The sequence below is a fragment of the Salvia hispanica genome, chromosome 1, assembly GCF_029641045.1.
Source record: "Salvia hispanica isolate PSC_SH4W2 chromosome 1, Shi_PSC_v1, whole genome shotgun sequence".
NCBI lineage: Eukaryota > Viridiplantae > Streptophyta > Magnoliopsida > Lamiales > Lamiaceae > Salvia > Salvia hispanica.
In genome coordinates, this window is record NC_142692.1 from 24,299,867 (window position 1) to 24,321,352 (window position 21,486).

The 21,486-nt window shown below is 34.9% G+C and overlaps 3 protein-coding genes across 3 annotated transcripts; all 3 read right to left on the reverse strand.

Annotated features, from left to right (window-relative positions):
• Positions 1–4,610: 4,610 nt before the first annotated feature.
• LOC125222119 (peroxiredoxin-2E-1, chloroplastic) lies at positions 4,611–5,456 on the reverse strand. The gene has a single exon (XM_048124578.2). It carries the CDS (start codon positions 5,391–5,393, stop codon positions 4,725–4,727), a length of 669 nt encoding a protein of 222 aa, XP_047980535.1. The 5' UTR covers positions 5,394–5,456; the 3' UTR covers positions 4,611–4,724.
• Positions 5,457–5,495: 39 nt separating this feature from the next.
• LOC125222118 (uncharacterized) lies at positions 5,496–7,985 on the reverse strand. The gene is made up of 2 exons (XM_048124577.2): positions 6,265–7,985; positions 5,496–6,144 (listed from the first exon to the last, which is right to left on the reverse strand). The coding sequence occupies exons 1-2, from the start codon at positions 7,976–7,978 to the stop codon at positions 5,963–5,965; spliced, it is 1,896 nt and encodes a 631-aa protein (XP_047980534.2). The 5' UTR covers positions 7,979–7,985; the 3' UTR covers positions 5,496–5,962.
• An 8,049-nt stretch (positions 7,986–16,034) lies between these two features.
• LOC125219312 (glucomannan 4-beta-mannosyltransferase 9-like) lies at positions 16,035–18,779 on the reverse strand. The gene is made up of 7 exons (XM_048121253.2): positions 18,051–18,779; positions 17,735–17,987; positions 17,387–17,497; positions 17,165–17,301; positions 16,967–17,080; positions 16,679–16,878; positions 16,035–16,580 (listed from the first exon to the last, which is right to left on the reverse strand). Exons 1-7 carry the CDS (start codon positions 18,471–18,473, stop codon positions 16,193–16,195), a joined length of 1,626 nt encoding a protein of 541 aa, XP_047977210.1. The 5' UTR covers positions 18,474–18,779; the 3' UTR covers positions 16,035–16,192.
• Between the last annotated feature and the right edge of the window lie 2,707 nt (positions 18,780–21,486).

Sequence of the window (21,486 nt, forward strand, 5' to 3'; positions counted from 1 at the left end):
ACATGCATTTGTGTCTGGTGTTGTTTTGAGCTTGCGGCGCTCTAACCAATGTGGGGGATTGTAGGAAAACATGAAACATGTGGGAAATTTGAAAAGGCTAGGCCTTTGGCCTTTCATCTTTTGGTAACCTCCAAATGCATTATGGTATGCCTTAATGTCAAGACCTTTGAGGTGGTCTCCCCTATCCTATAAATAGGTGGAGTTTGGGAGAGGAGAACACACCAACAATCATTCTCTCTTCTCTCTAATCTCTCAAGCATTCTAGTTCCATCTTAGAAGCATTGCATAGCTCAGTTCTCGCCTCCAATTCAAGTTCGCCGGAGCCTACGAGTTTGAGGTGCTTCAACTCGGTAGGAGGAAAGTCGTTTCATCTTTGGGGACGTTGCGCCAATCCGTGAGCACTAGTCGGGGCGTATCTCGTCTTGCGGAGAGAGGGTTTACCTCGACTCGACTTGAAGAAGACAATAGTTTGCATCTTGTTCTCTTATTGTATTTCTTTTGTTTTATTTACCTTCTAGTTTTTGGTTCTTTTGTAATAGCAAGAGTTGCCCATGTAAAGGCTACACTATTTCCAACAAATACTTCCTCGATGCTGAATAGCCTAAAACCATAGTACTACAGTGTTCTAACAATATGTTCTCAAGCATATTCCTTAAAACATATTTCAATAGGTTTTATGTTGATAAATAAAAGGAACAAAGTATAAAATATAAAATTCGCATTGCCAAAAAGTATTAACCAATTCATATTCCCGTGATCGAATTATTTTGTGGAATTTGGATGAAATATTAGTACTCCCTCGGTCTCATTTAAGATTACACGCTTTCCTTTTTAGTTTATCTCAAATAAGATAACACATTTCTATTTTACTCTATAATTAATATACTCAACCATTTTTTCTTTTATATTCAACTATCTTTCTCTCTCCATTTAATACTGATACTATCTTTTATCTCTTCAGTTAAACACACTAACCAACAATTCTCTAAAAAAGCTTGTGTCGACTAAAAAGAGTACTACTACTATATTAGAGTGTCCAATAGACCAGCCGCGGCCGCGGCCGCGGCCGTGTTGCGTGACGTAGCCGCGGTGGTTTATTGCAAGCCGGAGGAGCGCTGCGGCGGTTGGGGGACAACCGAGTACCCGGCGGAGCCGTGTGGCGGGGGCGGTGCAAGACTGTGAGGCATGTTTATTTCAATAAAAATATATCAACGATTAAAAAATGTGAGGCATGTTTGTAAAATGGTTGGATAAATTTTATGTGGCGGCAAAACTGTGATGACTAAGCTGATAAAAAAAAATTTATAAAGTAAAGTCTGGTTGCTTGGCTTTACACTATCGTGGACACTGTACACTCTTAATATGTTTGTACTGCTTTGTGCGAAAGTCGTATCTCATATGCTTATCTGACATAAATCCACGTACATTCCAATATATTACTCCATTTCATAATTAAAAAGGAGGATCACTATATAATCTAAAAGAAAAACGCAAAAAACTTGTCATTTCCATGCCAAGTAGATGTATATTTTAATAGATTAATAATTTATGTCAAATAGTAGTATCAATCTAACTCAAAATAATTGAGTTAATAATTAAAATGCGAATAGTTCAGTAGCATGCGCCTGTAGGTCAACGAATCATTATTTATAAATTATAAATAATTTTATATAAGCTACATAAACATATAGGTAAGATAAAAAAAAAAACAAGTATTATATTGAGTTTGTGTCCTTATCAAGTTGACCTGTTAGGAACCTGATAATTTTGAATTGGATTCAGATACCTGGTAAAAAATTATTATATTTTTAAAAATTACTATATGTTAGTTTTATGTTCTAGATTCTTAGAGCATCCTCATCCATGCTATTACCGAAGAGTATGGATGTAGACCCGAACCCACATTTATTTATTTTTAGTTTCTTACTCTTCCGTAAGAGCACAACACCCACATCCATGCTCTTTCACAAGAGCATGCTCTTACACCATTCAAGGGTCCCACCATTCTATTATTCAATTTAAATACTTCAATTACTAAAAACATTTCCACATATTAAAATGCATTCAAAATACCCGAAATACTATTACAAATTACTAAAAAAATTTAAAATTACTTAATTAAAATCTTAAAAATTAAAAATTACATAATTAAAATTCTAAAAAGTAAAAATTACATGATTAAAATCCTAAAAAGTAAAAATTACATGATTAAAATCCTAAAAAGTAAAAATTACATAATTAAAATCCTAAAAATTGAGATTGAGAGAGTTGGTTGGTGTAGTGTAGTGTATTTTTTTTGTGTTGAAATGAGGGTATTTATAACGAAAGTGTGAATTTTGGGATAAAAATAATGATACCATAAATTAAAAGTGTGGAAAAACGGATATATTTTATTGGGAAGTGTGAATTTATGTATTTTTTTTTTGAATTTTTATAAAAAATAAAAAAAAATGATAAACCAATGGCCAATCAGAGCATGCCACGTCGGCTGCTCGTGCTCTTGCCGATGGTACAGATCTTCCGCAAGAGCACCGATGTGGATGCTCTTATAAATCAGGTTTAAATCGGATTTTTATTGTGTAAATTAAGTTTAATTCGTTATTGTGTTGGTTAACACATACTACCTCCGTTCCTTATAAATACATAAAATATTTTCATTTTAAATGTAGAAACTTTCTTAACTTTCTAATTTAGGAAGTGGATTTCATGGTCCACTACAACTAGGGGTGTGCATTCGGGTTTCGGTTCAGTTTTTTGCCCAAACCGAACCGAATCCGAAAAAGCGAATTTCCTTAAAAATTAAAACCGAACCGAAAAACTAAAAAACCGAAAAACCGAACTAAAAAAACCGAAAAACTGAAATTTTCAATAAAACCGAAAAAATCGAAAAAATTGTGGAGCATATATTAATATATATAATTTGTTTTATTTTATATATACTAATATAGGGATGTAATCAATTGCTAACTAATTACCAATCCCAAATTGAGACCAATTTTCAACCATTAGATTAGAAGATCTCGTGGTTAATATGATGCCAAGTGTAATATATTTTAAATTTAAATAATTATTAATTAAATTAAAAGGGTATTAATGTCAAATCCTACATGTAGTAATTATAACTAACTACTTTCTCTCTCCTCAAAATCATCTCAAATCTTTAAATTTACGTAACTCTCTCAATTTAAATTATTTTTTCGCAAAAAATATATCAAATTAAAGATAATTTAATAAGGATTCCAACGAGATCTCAATTGCATATGTTCCGACGATGTTCGGGTGATGAAATTTGATAAATTATATTTCAATTTTCGTACATGTTGATAAACAGCTATTTTCAACAAATGCCACAAAAAATCTCAATATATTGTAGGCAAAATCTCAATATTATGCATGTCCAATCTCAATAAAAATGTGTTGATATTTTCTTGTCCTTGTGTTGATATTTGTAATACACAATGTTGATATAAAAAAACACTCACGAAAATTGTCATATGATAACATAATGACGATATTACCCTTTTGTTGATATTTTGTCTACTATTTATTGAGATTTTGTGAGCTTTAATCTCATCCACTCATTTTAAAATCCAAAGGCGGAGATTTAGTGTTGATTTTGGATTAGGGTGCTAAAAGCATTAGAATAGGACCCTACTAATATAATATAAAATTAATAGAATATATATAATACATATTATATAAAATATATTAAAAGAATATATATTATATATATGATATAATATATTTGAATTAATAGAATAAATATAATAATATTATATTTAAAATATAATTCAATTTTTTCGGTTTTTTTTTTCGCCCAAACCGAACCGAAAAACCGATTTTTTTTAAAAAATCGAACCGAACCGAAAAACTGAAAAAACCGAACCGAATTTCAAAATTTCAGTTTGGTTCGGTTCGGATATTCGGCTTTTTTGCTCACCCTAACTACAACTATTTCTACTACTTTTTCACTTTCTTTCTCACCCTTTCTCGTACTTTACTAATTCATCTATCTTATTTTATCAATTGTGCATTAAAAACCGTATCATTTCAAAATTTTCTATTTTTCAAAGACGGAGGTAGTACTATATCATGTTAGGTATGAGTTGCCTTCAGGTTTAAGGTAATAGGTCGGATTCGTGTTGTACCTTATTAGATTGGATTGTTACTCGATAATCACACAACATGCATGATCTGTAACTCCTATAAAAATCAAATGTTAAAGTGGCAAGAGAGACAATTCGATAACTTCAAATTCCATTATTTTCGATTGTGTTAGTGGTATGACCATTTTCCGAACAAACACTCGTTCCATGTGGAGATTTTACAGTAGTTTACTCTTGCGACTTTGCTATAGTTTGTGTTAAAATAGAGATCAAACACTATTTGGAGCAAGTATTGATGGATCTATTTATAATGATCCTTATCACAAACCAAGCATTATAATTGAGATCAGCACATAAATGTTTGTCCCCTCACTGTTATAGAACGCTGCTTATACAGTGTGTGTAATTTGATCAATTTTTGAGGGAAATGGAATTCTGAGGATTTCAACTCAATCAGCTGCAGAACAAATTGGTTGGATCGAAAATCAAACACACAAACAAACATATTCGAATTCGACAAGGCATTATCATTATTAGCAACCAAAATAAATTCCCAGACCATAGAGCAATCAAAGAAGTGGAAGAGTGCGAAATTCAAAACTAGAAAAAGAAAATCAATCAAATGGCTTTGAGCAAGTCCTCGGCGCTGCTAACATTGAAGGCACCGCCCTCCTCCAAATTCAACAGCTTAACGACGCCGTTTTCGACCAGCATCGCATACCTCCTCGACCTCACCCCCAATCCTACCGGTTTATCGCTCAGATCCAGCTCGCACCCAATCGCCCGAGTGAAATCCCCATTTCCATCGCTCAGCATCAACACATCGTCCCCAATTTTCAAACCCTTCTTCCACGCCTTCATCACGAACGCATCGTTCACGGAAATGCAAGCAATCGTGTCTACCCCCTTCGCCTTGAAATCGGCCGCCTTCGCGGCGAATCCGGGGAGATGCTTCTGGGAACAGGTCGGGGTGAACGCCCCCGGAACCGCGAACAGGATGACTTTTTTGTTGGATGTTAGGTCGGCGACGGACACGGTTTGGAGCTCGTCGGCGGAGTCGAAGTAGGAAAGTGTGGCGTCAGGCAGCTTGTCGCCGACGGAGATCGTGGCGGATATGCTGGGGAGGGTGGAGAATCGGAGGGGGAGAGGGGCGGAACTGATGGAGAGGAAGGAGCTGGATCTTTTTTGTGAAGAGAAGAGAGAGAGAGGTTGTTTGAGATTGCGAGGGGAGGAAGTGAGGAGCTTCCTGGCGGCGAAAGCAACTGATATTGCGGCGGTGGCTGCCATTTTACCCGTCGATTGGCGACTGAATATTGAGTAGCACGTTCTAGCCGACTTTTATTAGGTTTTTGAGTGTTATTTATATATGTTGGGTAAAATATTTCAATCTAGAAGAATACCTTCTTTATTTACACATTGCAAAGTAGGGTAACACATCAACTCTAAATTTAAGAAACACCAGTGGCAAGGCATCTCATTACAAAATTCTTGGCCAACTGTGACTAATCCTATTCTATTTATATTTGTTGTGCTGACATACAATGCACATCCTAATACATAGCTGAAACACTCTCATCCTAAATGCAAACCAGCTCCATTTTACACCCATTTCAGAGCCCACGAGTAAGCACAGCGCCATCAACATCCTCGAGCTTGGAATGGCATTCAACCATCGCGCTAAAAGTTTCAGCCTTCTCGGGACCAAGACTCCACCAACCATTTCATCAAAGAAATCCCCCGCTCCCTGCACAAACCCATTCGGCCATTCCCATTTTGCCAGCCTCCTCCAGTCAAGTTATTATAAGTCATCTTGTCATGAGGGTTTCCAACAGTCAGCTAATAAGATACTTACTCTCTCATGTCATTTCATCGTAGGCCACCTGGTCAGGAGCCAGCTCCAACTGGGACATTTCTGCAACGATCTTCTCAACAAGATCGAGCCTCTCCTTCTTCAGGATGCTTATCAAAGGATAGTAAGTTCTCAATGTAGGCTTCAGGCCCGATTCTTTCATCCTCTCAAACAATTTCAAACACTTGTCTGCATTACCAGCATACGAGAAACCAGAGATCAAGGAATTGAAGGTGATGACATCAGGGATCAAACTCAAACCATTGTTAGCAATGGTAAAGGCCAATTCTTCTGCTTCTGGAGCCTTACCTATCTTGCAGAGCCCATTTATAAGCACGTTATACGTCACAATGGTGGGAGATACACCATTCCTCGACATCTCATCAAAAAGTTTAAAAGCATTCTCAGTATTTCCTCCCATACAATGGCCACTGATAAGCATATTGTATATCTGAACATTGGGCAGAATCCCTCTCTTAAGCATGTCTTTGAGCATAACTTCGGCTTCAAGAATGCGCCCTTTCTTGCAGAAACTATTGATCAGAGATCCATAGGTGACAACGTTAGGCTCCAATCCATCACTTTCCATTTCATCAAGAATCTGCAAACACTTTTCAAACTGGCAAACACGGCCATATCCATCTATCAAGATGTTAAACGTCCGCACAACCGGGGAAAGACCCTTCGCCTTCATCCTTCCTACCCACTCATGTGCCTCCTCCAGCCGACCCAATTCACAGAAATGGTTGATCATCGTGTTATACGTTATGCAGCTTGGCGTCACCCCTTCTCTCTCCAAGCCATCAACAGCCAAAACTGCCTTATCCACATTTCCCACCTTGCAATAGCCTTTGATCATGGTGTTCAATATCACAACAGTGATCACAACCCCGTGCTCCTTCAACTTGCTCAAGAACTCCTCCGCTCTCTCCATCCTCCCTCCCTCGCACAACCCATTCATCAAGATGCTACACGTGTACTCATCCATTTTGAACCCTTTCTCCACCGCATCTTCATACACCGCCACTGAAGCCCCGAGATCACCACTCCTAGAGTGCCCATCAAAGAGAATACTATAAGTAAATCCATCTGGCACAAAGCCGTGGGCACGCATATCGTCCAAAATCATCTCAGCCTCTCCCATTCTCCCCATTCTGCAAAGCCCCCCAAGCAAAGTGTTATATGTCATAAGATTTGGCTCCACTTTGTCACATTTCATCCTTTCTCTCATATCAAAAGCTTTCTCAATATCGCCTACTTTACAATACCCATCAATTAAACTATTGTACGCCACTCTATTCGGAGATATGTTCAACTGCGACATTTCATCGAACAGATTCTCTGCATCATTCACTCTCCTCTCCCTACACAACCCACCTATCAGAACATTGTACACAAACCCATTCGCCACGACCCCGCGTTTCTTCATCAAGTTCATCAATTCAAAACCCTTGTCCAAATCCCCCAATTTCACGGCGGACTGTATCGCTTTCCCGTAACTGAACTTATCCATCCACACACCGCAATCCATGGCTTCCGCAAAAATCCCGAGGGTCCTATCGAATTGATCCGAATCCACCAGAGACTGGAGAAGCACATTGAAAGCCGATAGCGAGGTGAAAGCGCCGTCTCTTTTAACCAAACTGTACAGCTCGGCGGCCTCGTTTGGGAGCTTCGCCTTCGCGTAAACAGTAAGAAGCGCGTCGGAAAGAGCCGGTTTGATATCCGGCGGTGGAGTCAACTGCGAGAAGGCAGTAAAGAGCTCCGAAACCGAATGATGAGGTATCAGGAGTTTGAGTCGTTTATTGGCGGTTTCGGTCCGTTTCTGCTGAATGAGGATCCGAATATTTCGGAGCTCTTCCAGAAGGTGTTTGGGTGGTGGTGTCTGGAGCGGAAGAGGTGCAGAAGGATTTGGGGAGAGGAAAAGAGAAAGATTTTGAGGGAAGGAGGGGACGAAGGTGTGTCGCCATGGTTTGAGCATCTTCAGTGTTGAGCTGAAATGGAAAATAGCATCATGGGCCATTAAGTTGGAATAGGTTGGGCCTCTGGCTAATTTTTTTATGGGCTGTTTATTACGCAGGAACAAATAAAAGGAAAGACGTTATCTAATTGCATTTTTTTTTTGTTAGATTAGTTTTTTTTTTTGCATTTTTTACTTTATTAATTATATGCACCATACTTTTGTCATATGACAATTGTAGGATTCTCTTGTATGCACCATACATTAGTATCATTATACCAAACGGGAGTGATCAATTATTAACTAATTAGCAAATTCTAAATTAAGACTAAATCTTAGCTATTAGATTAGAAGATCTAGTACTTGAAATAATGCCACATGGATTATATTTTTGTTTAGAAAATTAATAAATAAAATTAGAGGGTATTAATGTCAATTCTCTCTCATTAAAATATCTTAAAACTTTAAATTTACGTAACTTTTTCGATTTAAATTATTTTTTCGCAAAAAATATATCAAATTAAAGATAATTTTATAAGGATTCCAATGACAATTGCATATGTTCCGACGACGTTTGGATGATGAAATTTGATATTTTTTATTTTAATTTTCGTAAATATTGATAACCAGATTTTTATCAACAAATACATCAAAAAATCTCAATAAAACCATGTAAAAATCTCAATAAATATGTGTTGATATTTTCTTGTACTAGTGTTGATATTCTTATGTCATATTGTTGATATTTGTAATACACTATGTTTTGATACAAAAAAAACATTCACGAAAATTATCATATGATAACATAATGACGATATTACCCTTTTGTTGATATTTTGTCTACTATTTATTGAGATTCGTAAGATTTAATCTCATCCACTCATTTTAAAATCTAAGGGTGAAGATTTGGTCTTGATTTTGGATTAGGGTGCTATAAGCATTAGAATATGACCCTAAATGTAGTCACGTAGAGAGTTAGGAATATCCTATTATATCCTTAGCCAAAATAGGAATAAATCACAATTCAAATGTTTCCAGAAAAAAAAAACAATAAAAAATTATTCCATAAATATGTTACATACTTAATTAATGGTATTTAATAGTAGTTTAGTTAAGAAAATATTAGATGGCCTTTTTGACATACGCATATTTTGTTATAATTTCTTCTTCTTTTTTCAACTTTTGAATGTGTATATCTATTATATATATATATACAGTATATAGGAAGTAATTAGGACGAAAATGCTATACGGAATTAGCTTAATTAAGCAATTAGATTACATAAATTAATCAATTTAATCTTATACTGTATATTTTTGGAATAATTTTAAATTTACGTAATAATATTGCTCTAGCAAATGTGTTAAGGATTAAGTTGCTAAAGAAACAAAGACACGTCACCAATGCAAGAAGTTGGAGCATTTGTAGAAGAATTTTTCTTCGTGGAAGAGAAAACAGGCCCAAGAAGGAGAAGCCCAGAACGCCATAATGAGAATAGATGATCTTGAGATACTAGAGATTCTAAACATTACCGATAAGGATACTAGAAATGCATAGATTATGGATTCTAGATGTAGCTTTCACATGAATATAAATGGATTTGCTATTAGGTAGTTTTCGATTCTAAGTTTCTAACTAGACCGATTTACCGGTTTGTGAATTTTTGCTAGCTCTATAACCGGATACACAACCGAATCTTATTCGGTCCCTACACTAACCAGCCGATTAATAATTGATCTATTAGCGTAAAGATTGAAATAAACTAAATCAAATTAATATTAACATTCAATATCTAAAAATTTCAACAATCCAATACATAGTTCTCAATATATTATCAATCATATCAAATAATCCACACCTAAAAATTTAAACAATTTAATACCTAAAAAAATCAATAACGCTAAAAATTTTCTACAATTCAATACCTAAAAACTGATCCTAACAACCTAAATATGTAAACAATCAATACCTAAAAAATGATTAACACCTAAAAATTTATAGTACTATATTTCAATACCTAAAAATTAAAAATAAATCAATTTTATTCCTAATTTTGGTATCGGGTAGCATCGATCAAACTAACCGGTCTGAACTGGTTTTTGGTTTAACCGAGAACTGATATCTAATTAAGCAGTCTTACTGCAAACATGGAATGGTTTGAGCACATTGATCCTGATTAGGGGTGTGTTCTTCTTGGAAACAATAGTGTGGAATAAGGGGCAGAGGAAACGTTAAGACTCTGAACTAACGAATTATAAATTGTTTAAGATGGGATATATAATAATAAAAATCTTAATTACAAGTAGATACATCATACATGTACTTAGCTTAATTGAGGCCTGAGTGTCTCAATTTATTTGGTTTATAGACTAGTCTAGGTCTCTCTATGCCTTGGTCACTCATGTTAGCTTATCATTTTTTTTTTATATATAGAAAAAAAAATAAAGCATATCAGTTGTCGGTTCCTTTTACCAAATAAAGTCAGACTTTGACAAGGTACTCCCTCTATTTAGGGATGTCAATTGAGCTAACCCGCTCGGGTTCGGGCTAATCCATTTGAGTTGTCGGGCTATTTGGATGCGGGTTATTCGGGTTGTGAATTTTTTGGGCTATAAATTTTCGGGCCTAGCCCTAAATCTTCGGGTTTCGAGCTAACCCACGGGCTATTCGGGCAAAAAGTGATTTTATGTGTTACTTTCTATCCAATCCAATATTCTAACTTAAAAAAATATAGATTATCGCAAATAGTAAAAGTATTATCAAAGTGATCAAGAGAAATAAAATAATAACAATTGAAGATTGAAATAAAATACATAAACATATCGCTAATTAGTAGAACACGTGAATCTGACTACAATTAAATGGAAATCATGCATTTAAAAGGAGTTGAATGACATTCTAAATTATATACCCCCCAAAAAATTCTAAGTAGTTAAAAAAGATAGTATAGATAGTAGTATGTCAAAAATAAATTCTATGAAGTTGAATGACATTCTTCTACATCAATAACTTTTGAAGCTTCAACTAGATCATTCTCTTCGAGAGGAAAGATGTAATGTGACATTAATATGAGTAAATATTAATAGCATCTATATTCCATATAACCCTAACTTTCAATTTGAGAGAGAATACATAATTACCATATATACTTCATACCAATGTTGCTTTTAATATTGTAATTACCATATATACTTCATATCAACGCTGATTTTAATATTGTAATTACCATATATACTTCATATAAGTACATAACCCAAAATTTTAATTATATTTTTATTTTAAATGTCCAACCTATGGGCTAACCCACAACCCACCCGGGCCAGCCCACATAACCCGCTGACCCGAACGGGTCAGCCCGTGTAGCCCTATTCTGTATATGAGTTGCGATTTTCCGGCCCTAACCCTATAATTTTACCGGATTATTCGGGTCGATCCACGGGTTTCGGGCTAGATTGACATCCCTACCTCTATTGTATGTTAATAGAGTCATTTTATCCATTTTGGAAGTTTCAAGTTAATTGAGTCATTTCTATATTTGGTGAAAAGTAATTTTCTCTTACTTTATTCTCTCTACATCTCTCTTATTTTATTCTCTCTTGTTTTATTCATCATCCGCTTAACACACTATTCTTAAATTCCGTGCCGAAAAGAAATGTCTCTTTTAACAAGCAACGGATGGAGTAATTTTATAATAACGTAGTAGTACGTATTAATTAAAAAATTGGGCAACCTTTTTTAATGGAACTGTACAACTGAGAGTAGGGATGTCAATGTAGCCCGTCACCCGTGGGCTGACCTGAATAGGCCGCCAAATTTATAAGGTTAGGGCTGAAAATTTCTATCCCAATAAAATCAAAACCCGATTAGTTCGCACCTGATTAACCCGCAACCCGTTCCTATAGTGGATACTCTTAGAGTGACAACAATGGTGGCCCTCTTGGGCATGCCCAAGCCACCATTTGTTGGGCATGCCCAACAAACTTGGCTCTGCCCATGAATTGTTGGGCCACCATTTTTTGTTATATTTCTACAATTAAAATTATTTTCATACATTTTTGTTATATTTTAATATTACTAGAATAAAAATTATATGCCTATAATAATTAAAAAATGCATACTTAAAAAATGGTAGAGATTGCAATTAGGGTTTAGAATTGGGAATGATAAAAAAAATGGGAGGAAGTAGTATTTATAAATCAATTTTCAAAATTTTTTTTAAAAAAAATCGGAAATGGCAGGCCCACGGCTCTCGGCCCGTGCAGTGGCGAGCCGCGGCAGGCGCCCAAGAGCCTCGACCCTCTCTCGTCCACCCCCTTGGGCCTCGTCCTCCTTGTGCCTCGGTAGTGGGGGGTCCCGCCTGGGCCGACTCCGGGCCAAGGGCCGCGGCCCTCCAACTGTGGATACTCTTAGGGCCAGACCCGAAAACCCGATGGGCTGGCCCGAAAACTCGATAAATTTTCTATTATTCTATTTTTTTTACTCCTAATTTGACACTTCATTGATTAATTTTATAATATACTCCCTCCGTCCGCGAATAAGAGTCCCGGATTTCCATTTTAGTCCGTCCGCGAATAAGAGTCTTGGTTCACTTTTACCATACATGGTAATGGGGTCTCACCTTCTACTAACTCATTCCACTCACATTTCATTTAAAACTATTATGTACAAGTGGGACCCCTATTCCACTAACTTTTTTCCACCCACTTTTTTCTAACATTTCTTAAAACCCGTGCCGCCCATGAATGAGACTCCTAATGGCGGACGGAGGGAGTAGATAACTAAAAAAATAACTTTCAATTTTATATTAAATATACAAATTATATATTAAATTTTTAGTGATATAATAATTGATAAATAAATTAAAAACTTCAAATTCACTAAAAAAATATTTAAATTTCAAAAACATACATTAAAATTCCATGAAATATCTCAAATATTAGTATTTGATCATGTTTATGATTGAGTTTAAGTATATATCTCAAATATATCATAATTAAATGTTTTACATTGTATGAATATAACTAATTTTAATCATTATTTATTGGATTGATCACATGTTAATATTATCGGCAGCAACCCGATTAATCCGCTGGGCTAGCCTGAAACCTGAGCTTTTAGGGTTAGGGTTGAACTTTTATAACCCGAAAGAAATCACAACTCGATTAGCCCGCACCCAAGTGACCCGCAACTCGAGTAGGGTTGGCCCGAAACCCGATGGGCGGGCACGATTGACATCCCTAATTGGGAGTAATAAATAATTCTAGCTAGGTCTTTATAAATTAACTTAATTATACTACTAATATGCACTTCGAAGTGTTAATTTTTAAATCTATAATAATATGAATCATGCAATCAAATCACGATTCTATTTTTACCTACTACTAATATATAGAAGTAGTATATTATTCATGTAATGAGAAATGAGTGATCTGAGTATCTCGTTTTCATATTGTTTATACAGTTGTTAGAAATATTATATAGAAAAAGCTCTCAGCTTGCCTTAAAATACAAATTAAAATAGCTCGTGAATCAGCATTGTAACAACTCCAATACAATATTTTAGTTGTGTAAGACTAGGCATCTAATTGGACAATAGTATGCAAGAACTGATGAGCATGTAAAAATAGTTAATTTAAAGGTGAATATATTCATTTAGTCAATGATGCAGGCATACATGAATTTTCTATATTATCGAAAATTATAAAGTTGGCCGAATGTTAAAGCTCGAGATCTGATTAGTGCGTTTGTGAATTTTGTTTTATAAATTTGTAAACTTAATTAAATTATAAATTTTGTTTTAGTCATCTGCATCGTTCAACTTAATTACCATGCGTTTAACTCTTCCGCGGTCTTTGGAGGCGGGAATTTCCACCTCAACAACAAATCTCTCACAAAAAATTGAGTAGGTCAAAATTGCAAAGAAAGTTAGGTGTTTACTGCTAATGTGAAATGTTAGGTTTAAATAGCAAACAACGTGCAATTCTAATCGTTCTCTACAGTAATAAGTTGGGCATGTGTGATAGAGTAATTAGTGTTTTTTGGTTTATGGACATGGTAGGGTTTTCATGATTAGTGTATGTTTCATCAACTCAAATATATTACTCCCTCTGTTACGTGGTAGTTGAGTCATATTTCTTTTTTGTCATTCTAATATAGTTGAATAATTTGTTTTAGGAAAAATAACACCTTTAATTGTGGTTATTTTAATCTCTCTCATTAATTCTCTACTTTATTATCAATCTTACTTTATTTTTATTTACTTAACTCATTAATCATCATAATTTTTGGTTATATACTCAAAAGAAATGACTCAACTACTGCGGAAAGAAGATATATATATTTTTCCACATTTATTAGATGTATCACGTTGATTGTATTAGTAAACGTCACATGTTAATGTTAAGGCCATGCTATACACATCATGTTTGAAATTATCTCCATCTCCACACTTAGAGCATGCAGTTATGAGGGTGAGATTTGGATCACAGGGTGTGTACCCATTGAAAATGGGAAAATAATAATAAAAGGATACATACAAAAAAACACACAGGATCCAAATTGAGGGCTGGGCTATATTAATATAAATTGGCACTTACGTTTAAGCACGTGAAATCCTGCATCACAAAACAGCTGTCTCATACATAGGATTCGAATGAAATAAATTTCTACTACAATTTACTATAGTTGTTATAGTCAATTATAAGAATATAGTATAATGCCTATATAAATGTAAGAGTAACACCATTTTTCATTTATGCATGATAATAAAGGGAATGCCCAAAATGGAAAAATGACAAAGAGGAGAAAGTAGAAATTGTGAACAACAAAAATGAAGTAAAAAAAGCAAATTAGCTAAAAACAACCGTGAACAATTATTCGGATCCATCTGATTAAGACACTTTTAGTGCAAGTGTGATTCACATTATTATTTCTTATCATAGTATTACGTGTGAGATCGGATCCCATGATTTGGAATAAGTCTGCGTCAATAACGGTGGTTGTTTTATTAATTGAATTTCTGCAAATTATAAGAAATATCATCCAACTACCCTGTGATAATAATAAATTATCAGATCTCATGAATCACAATTATGTTATTATACAAAGGCAAATATAAGATATACACTTGTATTTCACTGCGTTCCAAAAATACAACAAATAAATAATGCAAATGGAACGAATTTGTAGGAATGGAAATGTTTTGTTTTGTACTAATTCAGTCATGATTGATGACAGGGAGGAAAAATCACGAAAGTTTCAAAAAGAAATGGAAGAATTAAATTATTTCTGAGGCTATATATAATTACTGCAATTTGCCCATGTTGTTTATGGATTCCACAATTTGTAGGATTATTAAATTTGTGGGAGTATAAATGATTGCATCTTCTCATTCAATGTTAGGGATTGGTGCGAATATTATTTTTTTTATCGCTTTCATTGGTGAACATTGACTTCATTTAAAATTCTCAGGCTCATAAATAAACTTAAATCATTGCTTAATCATAAATTCATAATCAAATTCGAGACAAGGGTTTGGATCCCTGTTGTGATTGATAATACAATAGGGGATGCTATTGCACACACCCAATTATTTTATTTCAAAATTATAATTTTAAAATATTAATTTTTTATTATAAAATAATTAAATAGGTGAAACAACATTCCCGCAATGCTATCAGCAGGGATCCCAACCCTGAGACAGTCATCTCAAAATGGTAAGTGTCATGAACTCAATCAAGCATTTTCTTCTACGAACATACAATGTAATGAAAGAATTACCGAAGTATCACACATTCATCGGTGTAATGAAAGAAGTGCGTGCCATCAACATTAGTCACATTTACTACTCCTATAAAGCAAACTTTTTTCTACATAATTAGTAACTAGTATGATTTGTGGTTGTTTATTTTGTAATTGAAATTTTTAGTTGTTTATATGATAATTACAATTTATGAATTACTAACAAATTTTTTCTCCATCAATAATTGTAATTATGATTGACGTCGTTCATTTTCACTATCATATAGTAGTACTAAGTTGTATATATAATTTTATTTAAGAATAACGAGATTATCAATCTTATACTCCATATAACAACACTTTTGAGCCCCACACTATCTTACTATCATACACTAAAGGACATTTTATTAGAATAATATGATGAGACAATCAAGCTTACAATATACTGGTGACAAAACTAGCATTATGAGCTCCAACTCTTATGCTTAAATCTAAAAGAATTATTATATGTAAGAAGCAAGAAAGATTTAGTAGTAACTAAGTTGAAGAGGAGGGGACAAAGGTGCCGACATAACCGAATCCCATGACGAAGAAGGCGATTGATTGGAGGAGGAGGTAGATGAAGAAGTGGTATTTTCCATAAATGAGGTCGTAGCATCCGCAGAATAAGAGGTAGAAACCGAATCCAAGCTCCAACAAATGAAATCTGTCAATAAATTTGAAGCGTCGTTGATTGGTAGCAGCAGGTTTGACGACCTTCACAGCATTCCCGATAGATTTGATCTTGAGAGCGTCGCCAAGTTTCTCAGTGACAATCCACTCGTTTACTCTGCCCACCTCTAACAATCCGATAAATGTGCCTTTTGTGCGGTGCAATGCCATCACATTTTCGAATACGATCCAGAAAACAACCAAATGGATTGACCTATATAAAAAATTATATATTTCCATTTTAATACTACATAACACCAAATTATATAAAAAAACCTAAACTGGAGACTATTTAACATAACATAATTGAACCTGGGAGTGCTGATTGCGTTGAGGACGGTGATGATCGTGGGAATGTAGACTGCACCCCATTTTGGGATTTCGTAGTCCGGTACCAACACCGCAGCAGGAAGTACAACACAATAAAACACGAACGTTACTATATGAGCTATAATCTTCCTCACCAGGAAGAAACTGTATATAACGTGAACCTTTGTCCAAAGTGTAACTTTCTGCATCCATCCAAATAAAAACAAGTGTTAATCACTACATCCTTATATATCACTACTCAAAATTAATCAAGATATTCTTGTATTTAACCTCGTTTCTTATAATCTCTAACAACATCTTCCGAAACAGATTGGCTGGCCCACACGACCAACGATGTTGTTGGTATCTATACGCCTTGAACGTGCTAGGCAACTCATTTTTCACCTGCAACAATTGATTTTATTTACTGTCACTAACCTTACTATATCCAATCCAACTCATTTGAAAGAAGTGTGTATGTTAATGTACCTGTAGAGCGCCGACGTACACGAATTTCCAGCCTTTAAGACTAGCACGAATGGCCAAGTCCATATCCTCAACTGTTGTACGGTCTTTCCAACCTCCTGCCTCCTCAATTGCTGCCATCCTCCACACTCCAGCAGTGCCTATCCATTTAATTTAATCACTCCATTATTTATCTAATTAATCTAGCTACATTATTTAGTATTTTAAATGCAAGAGAAGTAGTACCATTGAATCCAAAAAATGCATATGTTGATGAGCCAACTTCTTGCTCCACTGTGAAGTGATAGTTGAGTGACATTTCTTGCATTCTCGTCATCAAGCATTCGTTCGCATTCACTGAAATCAATAACTCCGTTAATCAGTTTTACACTAAAATTCAAGAAAAAAAAAACAGCAAAAAGTAAATTAATCCTACAAAATTACAAGAGCACGTGCGAGTTAAAGGCATGTGAGGTAGATACACAATTCACCAACCAACCAGAGTTGGGCATTCTGACATATTCTAACATGCAATGCAAGTGAACAAAAAAAGAGAAAGAAATCTGTTGTTGAACTTGAATAAGAAATTACTACCAAACTTCCAACGAGCCTGCACGAGGCCGATCTGCGGGTTGTGGATGAGGAAGGGGATGGTCCGCTGCAGGAAATCAGGCTCGGGCTGGAAATCAGCGTCGAATATAGCGACATGGTCGCATTCCTTGACATAGGAGCGCTTGAGCCCTTCTTTAAGAGCCCCGGCTTTGTATCCATTTCTGTTGTCCCGAATCTCGTATTTTATATTAATCCCTTGGCTCGCCCATCTCTCGCACTCCGCTTCCACCATACCCTGCAATTGATTCAATCATTCAAATCCATTTTCAGTTAACAATATTAATTCCGACTTAACTACCTTGATGGTGAGGTCGGTTGAGTCGTCGAGGACTTGAACGATGAAGCGGTCGGAAGGCCAGGAGAGGCGGCATGCAGCTCCGATGGAGAGCTGGTAGACTTCCCTTTCGTTGAACATAGGGACTTGGACGAGAACCATCGGGTAGGCGAGGTTCCCCTGCTCCAAATCTTGCTCGATTGGATTGCATTTGTATCTGGTATCTGGTTTCCGGCCTGAGATCTTGACGATGGTGATGACGACAGCCATGTACACCCGCTCCACGAACAGCATCACCGACATTATCAAGCAGATGGCCATGGCGATGTCCAGCAATGGGACGATTATCGTCGAAGCCTTCATCTTCCCCAACACCAGCGTCAATTGCTCTTCCGCCCCCGAAGTCATCACCTCCCAAACCCACTCCATTTTCCGGCTTCCCTCCATATTCCTCTGCTTTTTAGCTACAAACAGAGGAAGAGAAATCGAGATCTATTACAGAAAATGCATTACTTTAGTTTGATTCAATCATAGGAACACCATGAATCAATAGGCCAGAAAAATGAAGACTAATACTAATAGATGAAGATTTGGAGGAAGGGATAAGGAGAATGATTTTATAAAAATCAGTAGTTTGGGTTCTTCTTAAGATTTTGATATATGGTAGTAGTATGTATGAGTGTGACCACTACAAGTTTTAGAACAAATTATGAACATATGATACATATATATAAGGTATATATGACCAATTCAAGTTTTAGAACAAATTAGTACTATTATATTAACAGTTGCTGATTGCTATATAAGCACGCAGTTCACACTCGATCCGAATGTGGACTTGAGCAACTCCGATCTGCACATATTTTTCATTTTTTTAATTATAAAATAATTCTTATTTCTATTAACAGTCATTCTAATAAAATAGTTTTATGTTCATAAGCTCCAAAATTGGATGAAGGGGAGCTTACACAGATTTTAATTATGACCAACCTACTCAAATCTATCTGTTGCTTTCAACGGCTATTCTCAGTTTATTATCTTTTGCCATTTAACTAAAAATGGCTTCCACACCGCGTGAAAGACACGGAGTAGTATTTATTGTAATATACTTGAAATAATATTTTGCTATATTGTTACAAAAATATTTTTCACAATTTTATTAGATTTTATGAATAACAGACTACCTCTATTTTCTAAAAATAAGGATTTTGAAGACGTTTTAATGTGAAATTGATAAAATAAGTGAGAAATAGAAAAAAAAAAAATTAAAATATTATTAATAGAGAATATAGTTCGCATTATAAAAAGAACAAAAGCTTGTCAAAAATGGAAGTACACTGATTTTATGGACGGTCCAAAAAATAAATAAATTAGTACTACTATTGTTTAGAGACACATGGAGTATATAATTAGGATATCAAATCAACTTTTCATACAGCATTAACTATATTATTCATGGACCCCACATTATTTTTTAATCTCATAAGAGAGTATTTACAATATAAAATACATAGATGTGTAGTTTGAAAATTCTCACCCTTCCTTCATGAGATTTCTTCTTCAAGAGAGCGTTCTGCGTGAAAATCTTACAAAAACATCTAGAAATGTTTTCTACGAAAAAACTATTTGCGTGGATTGATCCATTCTTTGTACTCTTCGTCTTTGATCTTTTTTCCATTTTTGGATCCGAATGTACCAAACTCATCAAATAATCATATGATATAAAGTTTAGATAAAAGAAAATCAAAAATCAAGCAAAGTACGATAAGTCTAACCCCAAATGCCTAGAAAATTGAGTTTACAACTCAGATAAAAGGGATTAAAAATTCATTGTCGCTCCATTGTAAGCTATATATGTGTATATATAGGTAGTGGTATATACACAAAATATGCATAAAGACTAAAGTTGATAAAAACCTAATTTATAAGAAGTTAGTAGTATAAGAATAAATTTATCTACTGCTCCATAGTTTGTCATTTATCATTATTTGTTAATTAAATTCATAAAAAATAATCAATAATGGAACAAATAAGTTCTTCTTCTACATTATAAATTGATGGGTTGTTAAATAAGATCTTCCAGTTGTTACCTTGTAAAAGTAAGTCATTGATATCTTTAACCTAGGTAGATGTGGACAATCTATCGCGAACGGTTGCTATTGTTGATTCGAAGTCAGTTCATATCTCGGATAACTTATGACGGAATGGATCATGATGAGTTAATGCAATTAGTTACGTGGAATTCCTTTCTACAATTGATTCAACGAGTCAATGAATACCATATGCACAATCCATCGGTTCCTGATGTCCGAAAAATTGTTATGTGCACCACGGGCGAGAAGTTGTCCCGGCAAGGCTTGTTGAAGATTTCATATTGCGGTGCCGGTAACTGCAAATGCAGGTGCTCGTTGGATTTTGATATAAATAGACGGGCTACAAAAAGTAAAATGGGGCTATGTTAGAATCATCCTTTTATTATAATGTTGGATAAAATATGTTGGACCGGCCCAAATATGGTCCAAAATAAAAGGTTGGTTGTTGCAGCAGATAGATAATTCTGAGAAACACACATTTTTTATTTTTCCTAATTGCCAAATATTTACATTTTCTATTTTAATACTAGTATTATTAGGTGCTTATATTAAAAGGTTAATCCACTTTGCATAGCACAATAAGATCACAAATTTATTTTTGACTTTAAATACTATCCAAAATACTGCCCATCTGTCCTTTATGGTACATATTTATAAATTCTTCCATTCCAAATAATTCCTGATTATATTTAGTATCACAAAATATAAATCATACTCCAAACTAGGGATGTCAATTCAACCCGAAACCCGTGGGTCGGCCCGAATAGTCCGGTAAAATGAGTGGGTTAGGGCTATACTTTTATAACCCGAATACAAAACGGGCTAAACGGGTTGGCCTGAATGGGTTGACGGGTTAAGCGGATTGGCCCGAACGGGTTGTGGGTTGGCCCGACGGGTTGCAACTTTTAATTAAAAAATATTGAGTTTTAGGGATTTTTTGTATTTTTTAATTTCATGTGACACAATCATTAGTCTTTTTCAATCTGCATTCTACACGTTTCTACTCAATCTCACACTATCAACTTTCAAGTTCAACCTCAACTCATTATTCCATCGTCCCATCACCTGTCATTATTGTTTTACTACCACCAACGCCAAAATTAAGAATTAACCCATCAAAATCTCATTATATTTATCATTTTAATAATTATTCAAGTAAGATATGATTTTTAATTTTAAAATAAAATTAATTATGACCAATGTCAAAATAATGACACGAACACAAGCTTTAATTGAAATTAATCGATTTAACATTAATTTATCTTTGTTTAGATTATAGTTGATTGAGATGAAAGACTTCTCTCCCAACTATTGAGGAAAACTATGAAAATTTTGAAGCTTTTATATGATTCTATCACTAAGAAGAA

What these genes read in the sequence shown, in the direction of transcription:
- LOC125222119 (XM_048124578.2), bottom strand. Translation starts at nt 5,393, where the DNA reads ATGGCAGCCACCGCCGCAATATCAGTTGCTTTCGCCGCCAGGAAGCTC.
- LOC125222118 (XM_048124577.2), bottom strand. Translation starts at nt 7,978, where the DNA reads ATGGCCCATGATGCTATTTTCCATTTCAGCTCAACACTGAAGATGCTC. An exon ending in AAATGGGCTCTGCAAGATAG is followed by an intron (nt 6,145 to 6,264) that starts GTAAGGCTCCAG and finishes CTGGTAATGCAG; the next exon opens with ACAAGTGTTTGAAATTGTTT.
- LOC125219312 (XM_048121253.2), bottom strand. Translation starts at nt 18,473, where the DNA reads ATGGAGGGAAGCCGGAAAATGGAGTGGGTTTGGGAGGTGATGACTTCG. An exon ending in TGCATTTTTTGGATTCAATG is followed by an intron (nt 17,302 to 17,386) that starts GTACTACTTCTC and finishes TTAAATGGATAG; the next exon opens with GCACTGCTGGAGTGTGGAGG. An exon ending in AACGCAATCAGCACTCCCAG is followed by an intron (nt 16,581 to 16,678) that starts GTTCAATTATGT and finishes TTTTTTATATAG; the next exon opens with GTCAATCCATTTGGTTGTTT.